Source organism: Nipponia nippon, unplaced genomic scaffold (genome assembly GCF_047370975.1).
Source record: "Nipponia nippon isolate SJK-2023a ecotype South Korea unplaced genomic scaffold, ASM4737097v1 scaffold_6, whole genome shotgun sequence".
Lineage (NCBI taxonomy): Eukaryota > Metazoa > Chordata > Aves > Pelecaniformes > Threskiornithidae > Nipponia > Nipponia nippon.
Genome location: NW_028262380.1, coordinates 12365451 through 12388646, shown reverse-complemented (window position 1 = coordinate 12388646; position 23196 = coordinate 12365451). Strand labels below are relative to the sequence as shown.

The 23196-nt window shown below is 38.3% G+C and overlaps 1 protein-coding gene across 2 annotated transcripts in view; it reads left to right on the top strand.

The window, feature by feature from the left end:
• The first annotated feature begins 1490 nt into the window (after positions 1 to 1490).
• The window catches only part of SH3TC1 (SH3 domain and tetratricopeptide repeats 1), a 41140-nt gene continuing 19434 nt past the window's right edge, over positions 1491 to 23196 (top strand). The window contains exons 1-6 of one of the 2 annotated variants that reach the window (XM_087736498.1): positions 1491 to 1911; positions 12242 to 12493; positions 14922 to 14996; positions 17243 to 17370; positions 19938 to 20043; positions 21864 to 22007. In XM_087736498.1, the coding sequence (XP_087592624.1) occupies positions 12286 to 12493; positions 14922 to 14996; positions 17243 to 17370; positions 19938 to 20043; positions 21864 to 22007 (661 nt within the window). In that variant the 5' untranslated portion in view covers positions 1491 to 1911; positions 12242 to 12285. Of the gene's footprint in view, positions 1912 to 5951; positions 6015 to 12241; positions 12494 to 14921; positions 14997 to 17242; positions 17371 to 19937; positions 20044 to 21863; positions 22008 to 23196 lie in introns of those variants that run through there. The other variant, XM_009471140.2, reaches the window with a different exon arrangement.

Genomic DNA, 23196 nt, shown 5'->3' with positions numbered 1-23196 from the left:
TTACCATCTTTTTATCTACTTAGTTGTGGTGTCTGTGGCCAAGTGGTCTAAAGAGATACATATAAGGGGAAAGATGTTACTAGAAGTTGTAGCTTAGACCTACAGATAAAACTGCAAAAAATGGACACCATTTTGGACACGTGAGCCCTTCTCCAGGTCTCAACTAGAGGGCAGCAGTAACGTGGAAAAATCCCAATTACTTTGCTATTTTTACACGGATGCAGACTTTTACAGTTATTTGTTAAAGTCAAAATTATCAATATAGGATTTTCTATACTGTAGACATTTTGGTGGCTGAAGATGTTCATTCTAAACTATAAGAAGATAGTATTTTGGGCTACCTTGATCAAAGGGAGAACCCTCTCGTGTCATGCCTACCACCACAGAAACTGCTGACATTGTGTTGTGTTGCACCTCATGAATGGCACAGAGATTATAGGATGATAAATTGCAATTCTACGATCATTTCTGGCCTGGTGGCTATCTATCATTTTGGGTCCTCCAGGTATTCCTTCAGGTATGTTCTTTCACAGAGCATCAGCAGAGGCAAAAGTGAGCCTTTGTTTCCACTGAATCCATATTAAAATATCTTTCCTCCAGTTTGGATGCCTAAGTAAGTCAAAATTTACTTCCTCAATACCAAAGCTAGCTCAGGAGATATCTGTATTCCATGTATATTCAAGCTCCCATAAATAAAGTTCCCTCGCCCTGCATTTTCTAGCACTAAGCAGAATCACCAAGCAGATGGGTAAAATTTCAGTACTGCAAATTAAGTGTTTCAGTGTACAGCTAAGGATTGTTAAGTGCTTTTCTGTTGAAAGCCTTTTTATCCATCCTAGAAGTGTTTTAGCACCCTAGTAAAAAAAACAGCGTGAATATGTATATAGAAATATAAAAATATATTTCAAATAGTATACATTTATGCAAATCCTTAGAAGGGAGAAGGAATTGAAGCAGAACTAAATACTCATTGCTGCTGCTCCTCCTCTTTTTTTTAAAAATCATGGAGCCATGGCTTTCTACTCCAGTTCTCACAATAAACAGTTCCAGATATACTGACATAGTTTTCTCTGTTTTAAAAGCTAACAGGAAAACTGTGACAGAAATCTCACTCAGGAAAAAACCTTGATTAGTGCCCTTTTCTGAATGCATGAGAAGGAAAATAAAAGATTTCTCAGAAGGAAAAGAGATGCCAAATTCATTTAAACAACAAAATAAATAATCTCAAATCAATATATCATTATGTAAGTATTTCCTGGCTATCTATAAGAAGGTTACAAATCTTTCCTTAAGAATAAACTCTTATTTTGACCTGCAAACTTCAAGCAGCTGGAAAAAGTTAACCTTAATGAAAATCCTTTCACCTGATTATAAAAGGAAGTACTCATTTTCCTTTAAATTATCTGTAATGCTACAAAAGGTGAGGATTTAGCTTGTGGAGGGTTAAAAATAAATTTTTTTTAAAAAGCAGGTGTTCTATGGCAGTTTAGCTATAAATTGAATTACATGTAGACTTTTTTCCCCTTTTAATAGTTGGAGGTTTGTGGAACAGTATTGTTGCTTCTGTATCAACATGTCTTACCTAAATTTTTAAGGTTTCATCAGATGTTTTAGAGGCCTTGTTTACTGGGTGGTTTGTTAATCCCAGTAGATAAGAGAAGATATAAGGAAACCAATTTCACTTTCAAAATTAAAAACAAAAATAGAGACAGCTCATTCCTTATACTGGAGTTTGTGAATACAAGCTCTCTGAATGTTTTTGGTTTGGGGTCATGGAGAAGTAAAAGCTTTCCGTGCCATATGCGACTCAAAGTTTGTGCCTAATTAGGGGAGGTTGTTATCCCTGTGGGGCAGAAAATAAATCCTGGTGACCCAGAGAGTAAAGGAAGGAGATAATTAATCTTCTAAGTGGTAAGTGCTAATTATAAATTTTTATTCTGAGCTTATGAAACTGTTTTAGAAGGTTTCTCTTTCTCTAATACGTGGAGGCCTGCGATCCATGTCATGGCTGAGACAGAACAGGGAATCCTATCACAACCTTCTTGCCTGCTGGGATTTGGATACGAGCCCAAATCGTTTCCTTGGTAGGAGCATGTTGGGTTTTCGGTCCATGGCCAAAAACATCCTCAAGTGAGTAACAGTGGCTCTTGGGAGCTGCTAAACTTAGGAGGAAGCTTTGTCAGGTGTGTACCATGTTATGGCTTGCACTGAGGAATAACAAGCTCAGTAACATCTATTATTAACATTTGGTAATTGTAAGTAAACTTAGCTATTATTTAGTGAGCTGGGTAAATAGCTTAGGAACTGTTTAAGTGGTGTAACAGCTGGATGTTTTGACTCAGCATTTTCCTGCAGACTACAAGGCGACAGCATTTCCGTACAGATGGATGGCAGTATATTTTTCTTTTCATGTTTTCTGTTTTTCCTTTCTGAACCAGGCTGTGGAGCTGGGGTGGTGTTTTTTTCAAGACCTGGGGGAAGTAAAGCTATCTGGGTTCCAACCAGGCAGGCAAAAAGATGACAGGACTCCATGAGAAAACACTTTAACTCTTTAGCTAACTCTATATGCAGTTACTGTGGAGAGATAACATGCTAATCAAAAGGAAACATATGGCTAAAGCTATTTCTGCGGAAGTTTTGTGTAACCATGGTGTGAAGAACTAATCCATCCATGCTGCTAATCCTGCTAAAATTAATATAATTATTTGGCTAAGTTTGCTAAGTAAAAGGTTGCTGCTGTAAGTTCACAATTCAGGCTGAATATATTTCACATCTAGGGGGTCAACTGGTATTTCTCTGTGGACTTTGCAGTTCAGATTACATTACATTACTTTTTTTTTTTTTAAGTGAGTACACCTCAATCACTGGATGAAATAGGAACTGATAGAGACTAATTTAGCCAAGAAATCAGTATCTTGTGTGATTTCAAGTTTGTCATGCCAGCTGTAAATAGTGAAGAATGCGAATTTGAGCAAAACATTAAGCAGAAGAGGATCTCTCTTATGATAGGGTTCAGCAAGGGAAAATAAGCCGTGTAACATTTTAGTAGACTTGAGTTGAAAGAAATCAGATGGGAATTTAGTAAAGCGGGTAGGAAGACTCCTTCTTGCGTAAATCTGGTATTTGCTAATGGTTATCAGTAAACAGTCAAACGAGTTACATTTCATTGTGATTACATGTTAAAGTTAGTCCTTTTGGCAATGGACTATTCCTTCATAGGTATGTCCCCAACTGTGATGGAATAACAGTTATATGGGAAGGTGTAACTTGGCCTTAATATTAAAATGTGTTGGCTTTCCTAAAACAAGCTGCTGTAGTGAAAAGTGGTCAGGCAAACATGCAGCTGCAGAAGGGCAGACAAACAGGATGATGAAAAGCAATGCCAGAGAGAGACAATTAGAGGAAGCGCCTTGTTTCAACATGCAATGTCCTCCTCGGCCTCCCGGCAGCTTCTTTTAATAATCCTGAAATAGATCAGGGACAACCAAATGTAAACAGGGCCATCAAGTCTTCATGTAATTTTAATAGCTAAAGAAGAAGTATGCTCAAGCCTATTTTTTACCATAAGGAAACCTGAACAGGTAGTACAATTTCTAGTGATTAAGATGTAGTATAAGGGATACAATTACTAATACGGAAGCCACTCTGTGCTGCCTTTGTGTTTTTCCTGTTTGCTACAATATATTGGTCTCTGGAGTTATTTCATGAGAGCAGCTGTTCACATCTTCAATAAGCTTATTCACATACGTTTCTGTAGTGCAGATTGGTACTGTTCTTATAAGACAACAGGAAATTTAGGGCCAACTTTTGATGTCACTACCCTGAAGCTGAAAACTTTGTTTTCCTTGTTTCCACTTAAACTAAATGTCAATAGACACCCCCAAGAATTGAAGTACCAGGCATGGTGTGATGAAATACACTTTGGAGTAAAATCATAGAGGACAGCTGAAGTAGCAGGTATTGAAAAGGGAGCTAAGGAGCCTGGAGTTCAGTTGTTGCTATTTTGTTACTTGGTTCCTTAAAGCAAGTTGCATCTCTCCTAATTTCACTTCTCTAAAATAAAAATTGCTTGTATTTTTTGAGATTTGACAGAGGCACTAATTAATGGTAGATTCTACAATGACTGGGCCATAGAAATAGAGGATGGAAGATTGGTGTTCATTGGGAAAAATATAGGGTTAAATAATTTTTTTGGTTTTTGCAAAACTACCTTAAGTCCACATAAAAGAGGTGATAGGAATACCAGTGAAGAACTGAGTTTATAAAATGTGACCGAAGGTTATCCTTAAATATACAAATAAAATAAATGTGATGAAAAGATTTAGACATTTAAGAAACTCATAGAAAATTAGTCAGTAATATGGTAACAGAAATGTGGTATTTCGTGCTGTTGGCATAGCTACTACATAAATTAATTAAACCTGAAGTGGCATGCTTTGTGTACTGCATTATAGTGCAATATCAAATTAATTCCAGTGGGAGGAGAGCCCTGTGGGATGATTGGTTAGTTGTGATTTATACAATGACTTGAATACCTTCCAACTTCTTAATTTCTGGAAAGATGGAGAGTTCCCAAGCCTACTGCAGGAACAGATTGGCCGATCAGTGTGAAGTAGCGTTTATAATTCATGTTAACATGGTGTGACGGTATGAAGTAAGGTAAATGAGAGTATGATTTGTAATTAATACCTAGTTTATAAAGTCTAAACCCAACTTTTAAGTCCGTGTTCCTTGAGACAGTTTAGCAGGAGTCATAACTAAGGTCTTTAAGGCATCTGAAGGGTCAGTTTTTTCTGTTCCTCCTGGCAAGAGCTGTAGGAGGGCAGCAGCGCTGTATGGGACAACCCGTCACCTCAAACCTCGTTCTCCAGGTGCTCTCCAGTCCCACAGGCCCTCTCCAACTGTTTGATTTGTCTCAGGACAACACCCCCCCACCAACACACACACGCACAACTGGTCAATGGCCTGATATCTCAAATGCTGGGTTTTTGCTGACTAAAGATGTCTGAGATAACAGATGTACAGCCTTTGGGGTGGACACTGTCTATTTGTTCTGTTCTCTTGCAGTGCCTGCTGCAACGCAGCCCACACTGATGGCATATGGGGTACTTGGTGCTTACCTATAAAGAGTAGCGTAACTGTGACCAACTGTATGTGAAATTTTCAGTATGTTAGGGAGGAAGAGAATATAAAAACATCTCAAGGTGTGGAGGACAAAAAGCAAGCAGATTTGAAGTAGGATGGATTATTTTCCGTTTCTCTTGTCCTTGCCTTTGTGGGTAATTTAGGATATGGCATCTGGATCAGTGATAAAGTCTTGCGACACAAAAGACATGCTCTGCATGTTCTCCACAACAGACTTGCTTGACTCCCAAAACTGATATTTAATGCTTCATGGCTGCATAGGGCATGATAGATCTGCAAAACTCCACACTTCTGCAATCTAAACCCAAGCATATCAGAGCGAATTCACTGTCACACAATTCTTCATCAGGCTTTTTATAGCTGGAACGACAGCAAGAAATCTAATTCTGTGATCAAAAGCACAGGGGAAACAGGGCCTGGTACTCCATCGAAGGACTATTTGTTACTCTGTCTGAACAATGCTCGCTTAGCACAATGGCCTGGATGTGTCCCATGGAGCCTTTTAGCCACTAATGCAAAATGCCAACATGAATTATTGCTCTGAAAAGCAGGAGTGTGTGAATGAACCTTCCAGCACACTTCATACATTTCTGCTTTGCCTAATGAGCTTTAGTAGCTCAACTTCATGCTCGTGAATGTGTTTTTTTCTTTTTTTTTTTTTTTTAAAAAAAAGAAGCTTTTGAATTAACAGTATCGGTTAATAGACAACTTTTTGTACTTGCCACATCCAAGCCAGGCTGTGCAATCAACAGGAAAGATAAGAAGGTCAAACAGGAAGAGCTGTGCTGGAGTCAGTTTTGAGCAGAGCTGAGGAAGGCACGGATCTCTGCTCTTTGCTGGCATGTTATAGCAAATCAGACTTGGAAAAGGTAGGAGAACTCTTGTGCTCTATATCTGCATGTCCATCTTTTGCTCTATTTCAGGTACTTGTGGTATTTGGCTGTAAGTTTCTTGTCAGGGTGCTAGAATTGCAGCCAAAGGGGCACGATTTCAGTAGTGGTGTGCCAATAATGAAATGACTGGAAAACATATGTAAGTGGGATCTGTCATGGCTATGAGAACGTGCTGGGAGTTCCTGTGCTGCTCTCTGTTCCCTCTTCTAGGTGGTGGTGTGTGAACTGAGCTGCTTGCTGTTTAGTAACAAACATTCCTCCTATTTTATTCCTCTGCATTAGCTGCCACAGGCCTAACTCTGTCAAATCTAGCACTCAAAATGAAGTACTGGGATTCACAGATGCCTTTTATAGTTTTCTAACAGTGACATGATTTTTTTAAAGTGCTCCTAAAGTTTATGCTTATTTTTAATCAGCTATGAAATTGTGAATTTTAGTCTATGATTTTCAGTATCTAAACTTGGAAATTCTGGAATTATGATGCTTTCAGAGCTGGATTGAGCTTGGAAAGTATATTTCAATGCTACTGAGTTATGAAGAAAATTAATCATAAGAGAGGGTTAAAACTTCTACAGGAATCTATTGCATCTTTGAAGCTTGCTAGGGCTTTTTTGTTTGTAGACCAACCGTGAACAATGATACTGCTTGCAACATGGTTTACTAAGAATTGCTAACTAACTTAAAGTTACTTCAGTGATAAAGGAGTCAATCTTCCATTTTTGGAGAGTACTCAGATTCCTAAGTCCATTTACCCTGATTACAGATTTGCTTTACTTTTCTGTGTAATACATAGCAGCAGTGGAGGAAAAAGTGTTAAGTGTTACCTATACAGTACATAGTATGGATTTTTTTTTTATTCATGCCTGTGACTGAATTTCATACATATCAAGGCTGTGATTTACTCTAAGGAAAAAGTTTATAATGATCTTGGCTGTAAGATGTTTGTAGAATAATGCAGAAGGTGTGAAACAAATGTGAGTTGAAACTGGAGAGAAGGAATAATAAAATAACTACTCTAGCATCAGTTTGGGAAAATGACCTAGATTAACTTATGGCAGTACTGTTGCAAGATGGAGGTATTGTATGACATGTGGGATGTACAGGACATGAAGCAGAGCAAAAGATTAAGGGTATGCACACAGTCAAATGTTCTTTAAATGGAGGCAACGCGGGGTTCGCTAGCTGTCTTGCCTGGTTTGGAGCCCTGGAGGAACAAAACACACCTCATGAGATGAGTATAAATTTGGGGACTACCAGAGTTCTCCTGTCTTAGGTCCAGCAGCAGTGGTTAGAAGAGTCTGGAGACTTTAAATTTAGAAGAGTTGCTCCTGATCCACCAGAGGCTCAGGTGAGGTGAGATGAGGCAAGAAACAAACAGTAGCTGATGCTCGTTTTCTTTGGATGAGATAGGAACTGATGCACAGAGGAGCAATGGCAGTAACCTTGAGCCATCCAGGAGGTTTCCAATATGTATAAATAATTCTCTTGGGATAAATTAATTCAACTTCACATTCACCTCTGGACTCTTTGGCTATTTCTCCAGCATTTCTATAGCACTCATGTATGACCACAAATAATCTTTGTCTTGACTTCCATCTCTGTAAAACTAGAATAATTATAGTTGCCACTGATAACTTGAAGCTAGGGGGGTGTTAATTTTTTTTCTGAGCCTCCTAGAGGGAAGATGACAAATGAAAGAGAAATATTGTATTGCATGCAGGTTTTAGGCAACTAGTTCAAATATAACCTCTTTTTATATACCGGGTCCTATTCTCATACTTAGAAATACACCTTTAAAGAGAGAGACAGAACCTCTTCAGTGGATGTTATTAGTTTTCTTCTTCAACCCCCTTTAATGGGAAGGAGGTGGGGTAGAGAAATGGTTCCTGTCATCCACAACTTCTCTTAAAACAACAACAAAAGGGGTGTGTGTGGAGGGAAACAACACTCAGTCTTCATAGTTAGGGAAATGGAAAATGTCAAGCTATATGTTTTTTCTTCTGGTTGGCTGTGTTTTGAAAACAGAGATACAAGCACTCAATGAAAAGGAAGCAGCAACAGAGGGAAAAGTATGATAATGGAATTATTCTATTTAACTTCCAGTAGGAAAAAAGTGTCTTATTTCCACCTTGTGTTCAACAGCTGTTGAATGCAGACCTTTCCAGCCTGCGGTGCCCTGTGAGAAGGCAAGGGGAAGGCGGAGTGACCTTCTGAGCCTCGTAAGCCTACCAGTGGCTCTATGTGGGGCAGAATGTCCAGGGAGCTCAGGCCATGGGTAGGGATGATGCCAGTGAACCTGGTAGCCCTCCTGTAGGAGTTCTTGAGCTGGACACAGCATCTGCCTCCCCTCTCTCACTGCTCATCCCCACTGTGAGTGCCTGCCTTAAGAAGTGAGGCTCCCCCACATCAGTGGGGAGTGCCACCTCTTGCCTGCATGGCTTTTCAATAGAGGTTGGCTCCTGGTTTGGAAAAATGGGAAGATCTTTAAGTTTTATGGCCAATGTCCTGCACCAAATATGGATTTCTTGGTCAAGCATCAAAGAGCATGAGGTAAAATCATTTTGCCTAAATTATAAATAAAATGCTTTGTCAGTGCACATAAAAGTAGATTGTAAGAACTAGTTATAGAAGACAAACTTACTTTACAAGGTGAGTATTAGATCGAATCCATTTCTTCATCCTGTATTTCTTGCTATCAACAAATGGCTAGTTGCTAGTAAGTATAATGGTAAGTTAGCATTACAGGTTTATGAAAAATCTCTAATGATGAGAGTGACTTAAGCACTGAAGTTCAATATTCTCTAAATCTGTTTTATAGTGGATGAATGTTTTTCTCTGGCTTGGTGCCTCTGAATCTGTTTTAATTTGTACTGGAATGGTTTAATAATTGATGAGAAAGCATTGACATGATAAATATGGTGATTATACCATAGCATTGTCTCCTGGTTTCAGGTGGGATAGCGTTAATTTTTCTTCCTCGTAGCTGGTATAGTGCTGTGGTTTGGATTTGGTATGAGAATAATGTTGATAACACACTGATGTTTTAGTTGTTGCTAAGTAGTGCTTACACTGGTCAAGGACTTTTCAGCTTCCCATGCTCTGCCTGGTGCACAAGAAGCTGGGAGGGGGCACAGCCAGGACAGCTGGCCCAGACCGGCCAAAGGGCTATTCCATACTGTATGCTGTCATGCTCAGTATAGAAACTGGGGGGAGTTGGCTGGGGGGCAGCGATTGCTGCTTGGGAATGGGCTGGGCATTTATCGGTGGGTGGTGAGCAATTGTATCGTGTATCACTTGCTTTGTATATTATTATTGTATTATTATATCATTATTACTATTACTACTATTTCATTTTACTTCAGTTATTAAACTGTTCTTATCTCAACCCACGAGTTTTCTGACTTTCACCCTTCCAATTCTTTCCCCCATCCCACTGGGGTGAGGGGAGTGAGTGAGCGGCTGGGTGGTGCTTAGTTGCTGGCTGGGGTTGCTGGTGCTTAGTTGCTTGTGTGTTACAGTTTTGCTCTTAGGGGTACTTATATGATAGTTAAAGGTGAATAGTTGAAGGACAGAGATGTGGTGCAAAGTTCTATGAAATCTTTGTCACTTGGGACCAAATTTGTATCACTTAGGATACATTTAGATGCTAAATAAACATTCAAAAGGGCCTAGGTAGACTAGATGCCTAGCTATAGGAAAGTTATTTACTATCTTCTCAATGGTTATGCAGAGCTGCATGAGTTGACATTTGATAGTTAAGGCAAACATTAAAGATGGGAAAGGAATCTGTAGAGGAGAGCATGACTGTTAAATGTTATTGAGATTTTAATTTTCATTCTGTGTATCTTGGAAGAGCCAAGAGAAAACATTGATGATAACATACCATTTTTGCTTTTCTTTCACTAATTCTGATTTTTCCCTTGGCTTAGGCTCTGGGATACTATGACTGAATCTTCTTAAACAGATCTTCTTAAACTGAATCTTCTTAAACATTTTGATTCATTCAGATGTCCTACTTGCTCTTGCAGCACCATGCTTTATAGGTTCATTCACAATCCTGTTTATATGTTACCCTTACTAACATGCACTGATGTAGAAGACATGAAAAGTTAATCAGTATCTCTTCTCCAACTCAACTGAATTCTAAGAATTCAAATAATGGTATACTTGTTTTCCTAAATTTTGTTGAGGATGATATTTCTGCTTATAGGTATGAGCTGATAGAAAAAATTTAAATTCTGAACACGGAATTTAATTTCTGGGATTAAGGATAATCCTGATCTAAAAATAACAACTGGCTTTGGATTCATAGAACAATGCCATTTAAACAACCACCTTTGGAATTTAATTATCCTCAATATCACAATATTTACATCTTCATCAACAGGAGATACCAGTATTTACAAAATATATGCAGAAAAGTGTTTAATTCTTAAGTGTGAAAATTACAATGCAGTACATATAATACTGGTGCAGTACTGAAAAGAATGGAGTTAGCTACTGTCATTACTTTAAGGAAAAGATCAGCTATATAAATGGAAAAGCATATCCCTAGCAAAGTGAGTCTGGTCTCTGGCAGGCCGTTATTTTTAATCATTTATAACTAGGTCATCAAGTCTGATAGGCAGTTTTTCAGGGAAGTTAGAGAAACTGAGATCTGAAGTCAGAACTACAATGTTAACTAAATATGTTAGTGGAAATGCTCTTTTCTGAGAAAAGGCATCAAAATGTTATCAAAGGCAGAAAAAAAACCCCTTGTATTTGAGTTACTTGTGTTTCATAGGTGTATATATACCTTGTGTTTCATAGGTATATATGAGTTTATACACAAACTTTATATGGAGAGCTGTGATGCTACATCACAAATCAGCCTTACCACTGTGATAGGCACTTTTGAATAAATGGCAAAATGGGACAATGAAAACATTAAAACAATATCAAGCCTAGACTTCTTCATACTTCATTAACTTATGTGCTTGTGGTAGATATGGTTGTGGTTTCATTCTCTGAGGTGGTCATGCCACCTGTATGTATACCTCAATAATTTTTTATAATTGCATAATATGCTTCTGTCAATATATAGTTTACTGCTTATTCAAGTGCTCCATGGGCTAAAGGTCTCAATGACTGCAAAACAGAGTATGAAAATTGTGTAAACAGATCACTGCCTTGTCCTGCATACCTGCCCTCCATGGCAGACCGCTGTTGGTGCTGTTAATGTTGGCGCTCAGTTTGCTCAGGTTTGGGGATCTGTAACATGAAGCCTAGAGGGTGAGAAGTGCTGGAAGGCATGTCTGTGAAGCAGAAAGCCAGAAGAATGTGCTTTGGGACACCCCATTGCATGGTGAACAAAGAAGGAAGACATTTCCAGACCAGCCTGAAGGCAGATTGTAAGGGGATACTAGGTGACCAGGCACTAGTCTGAGGTTTTGGCAGACTGAAAGTAATCTTCTATCAGCAGCTTCAGTTTTAACCAATTTCTGCTGGAAATCAAACGAGAGAAGAAATTTCACAAAGATTACAAGTTTGTATACTCATAATGAATGCAGCTCGTTAGTGAGTATGGCTGGAGTAAGCACAGAGGAATTTGGATGAAATCCAAGTGACAGGACTAAAGCAAAATCTATCCTGTGGCTCTATGAAATCAATTAGAGGCATGTGAGAACCCACTGAGGAAAAGGGTCTACATAACAGTGGGGCATGTGCTGGCTATGAGTCATGTCCTTTGCAGATGCATTGGCTGACTTATAAAAAAAAAAAAAGCTGGATTTATAAAAACGTTCCTGCTTGTTTGAATTTAGCATGCAGTACCTGTTCCATTCTCATCACCTTCAGAAAATTATGTTTTTCCCTGCATTTCCTCTGTTAATGTGAATGATGCTATCCCTTGGAGGCTCTGCATTAAAGCTGGCCAAGAATGAATAATTAGCAGCGGGCACAAGTACATTTCACTTCAGGCCTTGGGTGGTTGTTATTTGTCAAATCTATTGCTTTGTTGCTAAAACGGTGATGCCACCTGATTGCAGGAGCTTTTTCTGGGATGAATTTGGGTGTTATACAACAATTCCTCGCAAAGAAGTCTAAAGCAAATACTTTAATGTATATTACAATTAAAAAGTAACTCCTGCAGGAGTGAGACAGCTCTTGAATATGTGCATGTATTCTGACTTTTTTTTTAAATATCTTATTGAATTTTCCCTCAGATTGTTGATAATGTTAATTGTATCACTGTGAGGAACTGCAAATTATGGAGAGTTCAGCAGCGGCAGGCAGCGCGCCCGTACTCGGTGCTAACGCCATCATCCCTAGTCTAGAGGAAAAGCAAGACGGGAACTTGGAGAGGAAAGAAATGGAGCAGGGAAGGTGCAGGTCTGACTGGAAACGTGCGGAGGCCAATGCTGCCATCAGCACTGTCAGGGATGGAGTCAGGATGGACGCATTGCAAGAACAAATGGGTAAGACCTCGATCAATATATCTACCCTGCTCTTGACTTTTCTTTACATTTAAATTACTGTGTTCTTTAAACATTGCTTGCTGTGCACAAGCAGGGAACTGTTGCGTGTTTGTCAGCTGAGTGTTATTTTTAAATACATCTGCAACTGTTAAATGCAACAAAAAGCTATATTTCTTCCACAGCAGTGCTGCATAGATTAGACTGTTAAACAATCTATACGAAAATTCACTCTGGGCAGACAAATGGATTATCTATTAGTTAAGATAAACTGAGATGAAAATTATCAGAACCCAAGATCCAGAATACCGAAATATAAGTTGTCTAGCAGTTTTTGCTATAATCTCTAAGATACAGAAGCAAAGATGAGTTAGACTGCATGTTTCTATTTTAATATAATTCTTAGATTTCTGTTTTTCATCAAATGATGTCATACTATCTTTTTCTGTAAATGTAAACATTACTGCATGCAGTAAAAACATGCAAGTCTGAAACACTTTTTGGGTGGAAGGGTGGAGTGGCATAGGTAGCTGTGTCTCAAAACCAGTGGCCAGACTCTTACTTTATAGTAGGCTTGGGAGCTTTCTGAATGTGAAAATACTTCAAGCAATCATGGAAAAACTATTTCATTTTAAATTATACATCCTATGGCTTAGACAATGTCTTTCTGTTCACAACTGCAACTCTGCTGACATCAAAAGAATATGGGGGACAAGCATCCCAGGGCAGTATAAAGTTTCTCTTCAGCTTGCCAAGAAGTATGCAAGTCATCCCATTAATTAGGAATGGGGCATGGAGTTCATGTGAAGTCTTTGAATCTAATTATAGCACTTTAAACAGTCTCAGTGTTTAAAAGGTATTTATAGTAACTCATGCTTTTCTTCAAATTTCATAACAAACTATTATTTGTAATTAAACTCCTATAAGTAGTAAAATGCTTGCTTGTAGTTTTTGCCTTCCCCTAAAAGTCATAGAAATTAGGTTTAGTTTTTAAATAAAATATTACCCGCTTGATATTCATGTCTCCATAAATACCTTTCAAGGAAAGTCCATAACTGGTAATATCAAAATAATAGTAATGGCAAGTTCACATACCAAAAACATATGCTAATTAATTTTCCTTATCAATTGTGAAATGATGATCAAAGCAATTGATAACATGTTGTCAAAGTTTTGACAATTGCTCTGTTTGTACTTCTTACTAAACCAAGAAAAAGCAGAACTACAACTAAGTATGGTCCCAGAAGTTGTGGGGAACTTAAATTTAAAATGTTCCTTAAATACAGTCAGCCTACACTGCCGTGAGCTTACTATCAAATTTCTATTTAAAAAAACAAATATTGTTGAGTCCAGACTCAAAAAGTCAACAAAAAAATACCCCCAACACCCCTGTCAAACACCCAACCAAAACCAACGAAAACCAAAGTGCTTGGGAAATGAAATTTCTAATTCTCATATACAGTAATAATTGGCCTTTAAGATGCTGTTTTTACTGCTTACTGCCTTTTTTCTGAAGTAGGAAAATTCTCTGTTTATGAATCTTTATTTGTGTGACTTTGTTCATGTAACATCAACAGATGCACTCAAGGGAAGATGCAGAAGACATAGAAATTACCATGTCCTACTATATTACAAGTTTTTTCTTAAAAGCAGAGCTGCAGAGGAAAATGTCAGGATACATGAAAATTGCCTCAGAAGTTTTCCTTTAAAAATTAAAGAACTATTTCTCCCACTCCCAAATATCAAGCCTTGTCTTCACTGATTTTTGCCAAGGGAACCTTGAGAAAATGGAATTGGTTGGAGTGGGTGTTTCTTCAGCATGAAAATGTATTATTTCCAAAAGGACTGGAAGCAATATGGGCCAAAAAAGAAAAAAGCAGATTATTATTAACATAAAATACACCTATTTTGTGTTGTTTTTCTAAAACTTCAAATAACTTGTTTTTACATTACCCCTTCCCAAGTATTAAGCTTGTAACAAACAAAGAGAAGGATTATTTCTCTCCATGTATGAATTGGTACGTGGCACTCATCTTGTTGCCAATTTATACCACTGAAGCTTCAGTGGAGGCCACTTTTTAGTACAGGTGCAAGGGATAGAGAAAATGAAGTCTGACCCTTTCTCCCTCCCAAATGGGATTTTGGTTTCCTGAGAGGCTATCTTTCCACCACTTCTCCATTGTCTTGAAGCCTCACATCAAAATGATGAAATCAAGTTTTAACTTGAGAGAAATGATCTTCAGATACTTTTTGTGGGGTTGGGGAATTACATAGCAGGAAAGGGGGAAAAATACAGTTATTTTCTTTTAGTAATTATCCGATACATGAAATGCTTTGAAAGTGTGGGGTGGTTTTTTTTATTTTTTTTCCAAGTGTGATTTATATGGACTTAGAAAATGTGGTTAACCATTCTTTTCATTTATCATAATAGAGTGTTCTCAAAGTGAAAAATGCACGAATGTCAGCTCAAGGACCCTTCCCACTCAAGCAGAGAATTTTCCAACGGGTAAGACGTTTTCTTCCATCATATCTTATAAATATAATGCTTTTCTCATGGCTTGCTTTTTTTTTTAATTGAGAGAACCACATCAACAACATTTGCAGTCGTCATGGTTGTAACTTTATAACATACTTCACGGTACCTGTGAAGTGTCCAACTTCTACATAAGATTTGTTGAGACTTTCTCATAAAAAGAGAGAAGTAACTTATTAACTGCTATAAAAGCCAGAAACAACTTATGGACTGTATTATAATGGCTAATAAAAAAAGAAAAGCAAATAAAATGTTCATTGCTTATTTTATATATGGGTTTCAATTCTTCAAATGTCTTATTTTTAAGTTTGTGGCCTTTCCAAGTCTTAATTTATTTTTTTAATGTTGTATTTGCAATGAAGTTGCAATTGAGCACAGCTCTTCAGTAAGTAGGTACAGCAGGCTTCCCTTCTGGAGGGCTCATGGCTTGCTCTGTGGATTGAGGGGCAAGTCACATTTCCCTCCTCGTAGAGGAAGAGAAATAACCATCAAAAAACAACACTGGGATGCACTCTGTTTTCTGGCTTGACCTGACAAATCACATCAATGGTAGTCTCTGCCAGGCATATGGTTATTTGTAGTTAAAATATTTGTGCTTAGGTACTTGTTTGTCTCACTCAATACAGAATGTGGGTTCTTTATAACTGGGGGTATGGATCAGAGCTCAGAGAAGCAGACAGGAAGATTACCATAGGTGCAATGGGTTTTTGGACCATGTTTCATTTCCATAAGGCATTATTAATAGCTCTTTTGGCAGAAGCAGCCATATTTCAGTCATCTTAATTCAATGTAATTATTATTTCAGCAATATGAACTTTATATAATACTTAAATTGTGTCTCTGCAATTACATATTTAACTTGGAATCAATTTGATTATATAAAACAAAAATTTACATTTTTAAGTAAGTCTTCTCTTGTGCCAGTATCTTTTATAGCTTCAGGTAAAATGAAAAGGTCAACAATACTGTTACCTAACAGTGATCCAAGTAATGTTCAAAGAATCTAGTTTGTGTTCTTTGTACTAACAATTGACTATATGACCACAGCTTAAAGAGAGAGGTCTTGTAATTCAGTAACACTGCTTTATATTTGTGAGCCACCCTTGGCCTTAAAGTAATGAGTAATTTAGGTGCAAGTCATCATAAAACTCCTGGAGACATACATAGGAAGCCCCCTGAAAACAGATTAAGATGCAGCATATTAGACTAGAATGTGAAAACTACCTATTTTACTTGATTAAAAGGTGAAACTTAGAGGAGCTGGAATATTTTAGGATGTACAACAATCCCATTTATTGCTGGAAGTGTGACCCATTTGAATACTTGCAATTGGAATTCTTCCTGAGTGGGTATTACTGGCTTATATGTGCCCATCTGGGTATCTGAAAACTTAAGAATATGATTTACTGTTATTGAGTTAATTTAACAGACATGCAGAATGAAAGCAGCTTTATCAAAGATGCTCTTTATCTGAGAGAAACCACCTGAAACTGTACCGTTAGCTGTAGTAAAAGCTTCTCATAAACAGATGTCAAGATCTGAGAACAGGCAGCTACCTTCTTTCAGATGTGCTGGGGAAATCATGTAAGTGAGCTTTTAGTTGGACTATTTATCTTGGTTGCTACTGCTCAACCAGCTTAGCTGAGAAACAGCTTTTTCAGTTTTCACTTTATAGAAGCCTTCTGAAGTAGTGGGGGTGACATGTCAGATAACCATGAATTTAAGATTAGCATAAAGAGTTGCAACATGCTGAACTATATATGGTTTGGTGTTTTTTTTTGTGATTCTAGTATGTTTGCCTCAATTTTTAAAATATGTATGGGATATTTGGAAATCTAGGCATGTTCTCAATGTCCGTAGAGCTGTCTAATTTGACAAATTACCAATCTGCTTGCTTTTTTTTCCTCTTCTCTCTTGTCTATTGCCAAGTGTGTCAGATGTCTCCCAAAATTTCTACAGACTTTCACATCACTCTCCTTTTGTATAGCTGTAGCCTTTATTGTGCAACCAAAAAAATCTTGTGTTTTATGCTAGGCTACTATCTCTACTGGATAATAAAAATGAAAAAGAAACATGCAGTAAGTCAATTTTCCATGTGCCTGTCTCTGAAGCTGAAAAAAATAGTTCATAATGTGGATTTTGTGATTTTGAGGGATTTTCTGCTTCTCCAAAGCTGATTCACAAAACTTGTAGCACTGTAAATGGATATCTTTCTCCAGATATCTCCTTGAAGTTAACGATGGTAAGACGAAAGAGTGGATGTCCTGATCCCAGACTCCAAAGACAGCTCAGAGGGCAGCTCCGTCTTCTGGAAAATGACAGCAGGGAAGTGATGGCAGTTTTCAGTGTAAGTCAATTGCTTGGGAATTGATTTATTTATTCGGAGAACACACTCTGTACTACTGAAATAATCTGAGAGATATTTGGGTCCCATTTCCGTCTACATGCTGTATGCTCGAATTTGAGTGACCAGAGTTTCCCATGGCCCAAAACCATCTAGAGACATTAGAGATATTGAACCACTGAAAAAGACTGGAATGCCAAATTGATGTAAAATAAACCCACCTAAATAAGGCATTGAAGGGTTTTATTTTAAATATGGTCTGCTTTGATTTACATCAAAGGAAAACATGGTTTTCTGATTTTTTTCAATTTGCTCTCATATTGACTCTTGACTTCAGTTTCCAGTCGCTTGGAGTCACTTGGCATGCAGGTTACTGAGGAAGTCCACCACTAAGCCGAAGAGGAAGTCTGAAGGAGAATAGCATAAATATTGGACTTCCTAGGGCTAGATGGCTGTAGCTTTCAATAGCACATGAGAAGGTCGGCATATTTTTATTACTGTCTTTAATTTGTTTGTAGGAAACCCATCCTCTACAAGCAATGAGGTTTGCTTCAAATACGACTTAAAGCCTTCTCTTTCCTCTTGATGAAAACCAGGATGATACAATTTGACCTCTGGTATCCTTTTTTTTTTTTCTGAGCCATGAGTTCCAGCCTCCTTCACTAGCAAGCCAAACACTGAAATCTTAATTAGTTATGGCTTTATGACTGTCTCAGATGCATGTGTTTCTACGTGATTTTCCCTTCATGTGTTGTGAACTCTCCCATCACCAGCCTGCTGATTTTGTGGCTGTGAAAGCAGTGTCTACTCCTGCTACTCTGCTCTGGCTCTTGTTTAGGGGGAGATGGGATCAGGAGGTAAAAGAAAACAGCATACAAATAGACTAGATTTGTGGCCTTATTAGAAACAGAGTGGGAAAAGGACTTTGAAGGAAGCAAGGTTTATAATGTTTCCTTAGAATGTTGTTTTGATATTCAGCAGTGCATAAAGCCCTTGAGGCTGAGATTTTAGCATGTGTTGGCAATTTATTAATAGATTTCAGGCTCTCATTAATATTTAATCTAGTGTAGAAAGGGGCATGCAGAAGATCAAAGCAGTGATGAGGAATGCCTGTTGAAGAGGCTTAAGTTCGACTTCTGTTTTCAAAAAAGAATTACTATTTTAATCTGTTCATGTTGTGTGAATTGAAAATATGGAAGTTAAATAGAATTAATTCAGAGATCTTTTAAAATCATGACACAACAGTCATAAGAACAGTGGATTAGCTCCATCTTGCTCAGATTACAGAAAATGTTTGAGGAACAATTTTTTTTTTTGCCAGAGTTAGAATCAGTTTTTTGATTAGTCCTTAAATTGTTTTAAGATGCATTTCAATTTTGGTGTGATGGGAGCAAGGGTACAGTACTGGGAAATGATACAGTAGCATTATACCCGTTAGCTTTACATCTGATTTGTTCTCTGAGATACTGGTTCAGATACTTGTCTCATAAATTGCCACAGTTCTTTGTATTTTCCTGAAAGACAGTAGCCAGCATCATTGGAGAGGCCTGTTTTTAAGCTACTAACTGAAGTGCAGCCAGACTCTATATTATCATTCTTTGGCTAGAATACATCAAAATGTGTATTTCTTTCACTTATTTGAAGGTTTATGTAGTTCTCCCTTTTAGCATTTCTGAAATTCTTTATAAAATCCATCATTATAACTTACAATGATCGTTGGTCATCTTTGTTAAACACACAATTTAACGCTACTGTAGCAACACAAACTAGTACAAATAAGGAGAAAAGGATCTTACTGCATCTTAAAAAACAAATAAACAAACAAACAAAAAACCCCAAAAAACAACAACAAAAAAACACCAAACAAAACCCTCCAGTATATTTAATTGTCTTAACCATGGAAAGAGTGAACTAGGGAATGACTATTCAATGTCTCTTCTGGAACAAGACTGAAGGTATCAGGTATCAGGTTCAAATGTGTTTTCATATGTGTACAGAGCTCTGAGGTTAACCTACAGCTGGATCTTGTGGATCCTAAGAATTTATGATGGTTCAAGCAACCTAGAGAAATTTGAAGTCAAAAAAAACCAAACCAACAAACAAAAAGAAACCCTTTCCACTATTTAATATCAATGCCCGCACATCTGACAAAGGCAGTTCCCAAGCTGTAAATTGCTCTGTGCTAGGAGAGTGTTCTTGGAAAGTACTGCTAGATGCTTGCCTGGCTTTCACACTCTAAATAGAGAATGCTGGCCACTATACATAGGCCTGTCTGGTTCAGACATGTCTTTAGTCACACTCAGTGTGGTCAGTAATGAGGTCTTAATCCCTCTGTAAATTAACCTTACTGGAAATGTTGGTACAATTGGTAAGAAAAAATCAGATTAAAACTTGGCTCACTGTATGTTGTAGGTATGTGTTAAAGAACAGGTATCTCATATAGGTAAAACCCTGGATGTGTTTTTATCCTTCTTAATACATAGCATTTTAGCATAAGTGTTACCTAGTGAGAAATTGTGCTCAAGTCTAGTATAATTGTAATTAAAATATTGGTTTTGATTTTTTTTTAGGAGCTCTCTGCCAGACTGCTGTCCATTCATAGTGATCAAGATCTAATAGTGGTGACATTTAAAACTTTTGAAGAAATATGGAAGTTTCTAACCTACTACTCACTGGGTAAAGCTGTTTCACCATACAACAGTTCAATATGCTTTTGTTATTCCTCTGCACACAATTTCTGATCGGGAACTTGAACAGGATTTTGAGATTCTTTGTATTAACTCGTAATAGCAGTAAGTAATGTTCCTGAACTGGGTACTAGTGATAGGGCTGGAGAGACCCTCCAGCCTCCAGAAGAACCTGCATTTATCCCAAAGCAGGTAACAGCTATAAGTTCCTGGCAGATGTCTTATCTAAGTTAGATACTCCAGAATCAGATTGTATCTTCTAAGTAGTCTATTCCAACCCAGGTGTTTTTGTCCTAAAGTCTAAACTGTGCCTAACTTAAATGCTTTTACAGCTTTTTCTGCTCACTAGAGACATGTCGAGGTTAGTCCTCTTTCTTTGCACCATGCTAATACCTATTTGGAGACTTCTAACCCACACTTCCACTCAGTGTTGTTTTCACTAGGAAAATCAACCCTAATTGCCATAATCCTTCTTCACAGAGTGTATTTTCTAGACCTCCGATCACTGGGCTCTTTCCTTCTCACCACTGGACTCTTCTAGTTGTTCTACATCTTTCCTGAATAGTAGTGAGCAAACTGGACAGAGTTGGTAAGGCTTCAGAGGAAATACCAAGTAAAACAAAGATTACTTCATATGCTTTGCATGCTTCAGTTCTGCTTCTAAGTGTGAGCATGCCTTTTCTAACAATATGATGCCATTGATTTGAGTTCCATTTTTATTATACTATAACTTCCAGGTCTTTTCTGAAGAATAGCATTTAAATCAGATCTTTGTCTCCATTTTGTTTACCTGATTTTTTTTCTTCTGTGTATGGAGAGCTTCTGTGCATTACTATTGAATTTGCCTGTTTCCATCAGACCAATTTAATGAATTTTATTTTTAATTTCATGTTACTTGCTATTTTGTATTTTAAAATCCTCCTTAGAGAACTAGAAAAAATACTGTTTGAATTCAGTTTTGTAGAGAAAGCACAAGAAGATGAAGTTTCTTCTTAGGCAAGGCTGTGGCTAACAGGGAATTGATTTAGCATCTTCCAAATAGCAGAGTAGCACCTTAATCACTGATCTGCCCACCTTTCCTCTTCACCATAACTTTCTGCACCAAGGATTTGCTAATGTATTAATGTTGGCCCTTTAAGTAATAATCTACTATCTATACCATGCTGATTATGATACACCAATCCAGATCTCCCTGTATAGCTTTGAAAGCCTGAAGTCCTAATGCAAGGAGTCCCAGCTTCCAAGGTCAAGTGCTACCTTCTTGTGATTTACATGACTCTGGTATGCAGCAGCATCTCTGTCCCAAAGAAATTCCAGGAATGTGATACCCAGGCACAGTACCTGCATAAATCGGTACAGCTGAATCAGGCAACAGAAATTTATAAAGAGATTATTTTTTGAGATTATTTCCAGTCATCTGTTATTAAGTGGTGCTAAGCACCCATTGCTCAAAGCTTTCTAGTGATTACCTCTTTCAGACTCCAAACCTTGCAAATATAGCTAAACTATGGGGAACCCTCGTAAGGGGAGGACATGGTCTGCTTTTTCAGCAGGATTAGGCACAGAAAAGTTGTGTGCCTTTTAGATGTAGTTTGTGAGAGCTAAGCATTAAAAGTAGCTGTAATGCATGTGACTTAATGGATATAATTTTGCCAATACTATGTAGTAAAATTAGTTATACATTGTGGGTTAGAGCAGTAATGGAGTTATCTGAATGCCTACTCCAGTCTTTGACTTTCTGAAAGGTTATTTTCTTGTATAGTACTGTAATACTGCAAAGAAAACAAACTGGATATTTTTTTTTTCTAGGTTTTATAAATCATTGCATGGAGAATTTATTCCTAGATCAATCTTTCTGGCTCTATTCTCAAGAGGAAGAAGAAACAGGCATTGAAGTCTGTATAGATGAAAAATCATTAAATTTGATGTACAGAAGCCTGCTACTACAGGAAGGTAAGGAAGACTGTACATGCTAAGGCTAAATTTAGAGAAGCACCTTTCTTTAAAATCCTAAAATCAAATATTAAGACCTACTCAAGTACTTAATGAAGTTAAAATTTAAATCTATTCACTCCAACTGCACCAGAAAGAGAAGAGAAAGGAACACAGATTGGGTTCATAGGATCGTAGAATCATAGAATCGTTAAAGTTGGAAAAGACCCTTAAGATCATCGAGTCCAACTGTTAACCTAGCACTGCCAAGTCCACCACTAGACCCCATCCTCAAGCACCACATCTACCCATCTTTTAAATACCTCCAGGGATGGAGACTCAACCATTTCCGTGGGCAGCCTGTGCCAGTGCCTGACTGCCCTTTTGGTGAAGAAGTTTTTCCTAATATCCAACCTAAACCTCCCCTGGAGCAGCTTGAGGCCGTTTCCTCTTGTCCTATTACTTGTTACTTGGGAGAAGAGACCGACCCCCACCTTGCTACAACCCCCTTTCAGGTAGTTGTAGAGAGCAATAAGGTCTCCCCTCAGCCTCCTCTTCTCCAGACTAAACAACTCCAGCTCCCTCAGCCGCTCCTCACAAGACTTGTGCTCCAGACCCTTCACCAGCTTCGTTGCCCTTCTTTGGACACGCTCCAGCACCTCAATGTCCTTCTTGTAGTGAGGGGCCCAAAACTGAACGCAGTACTCGAGGTGCGGCCTCACCAGTGCCGAGTACAGGGGCACTATCACCTCCCTGGTCCTGCTGGCCATGCTATTACTGATACAAGCCAGGATGCCATTGGCCCTCTTGGCCACCTGAGCACACTGCTGGCTCATGTTCAGGCAGCTGTCAGCCAACACCCCCAGTCCTTTTCAGCCAGGCAGCTTTCCAGCCACTCCTCCCCCAGCCTGTAGCATTGCATGGGGTTGTTGTGACCCAAGTGCAGGACCTGGCACTTAGCCTCATTGAATCTCATACAGTTGGCCCCAGCCCTATGATCCAGCCTGTCCAGGTCCCTCTGCAGGGCCTTCCTATCCTCCAGTAGATCGACACTTCCACCCAACTTGGTGTCATCTGCAAACTTACTGAGGGTGCACTCGATCCCCTCATCCAGATCATCAATGAAGATATTGAACAGGACCGGCCCCAACACTGAGCCCTGGGGAACACCACTCGTGACCAGCCACCAGCTGGATTTGACTCCATTCAC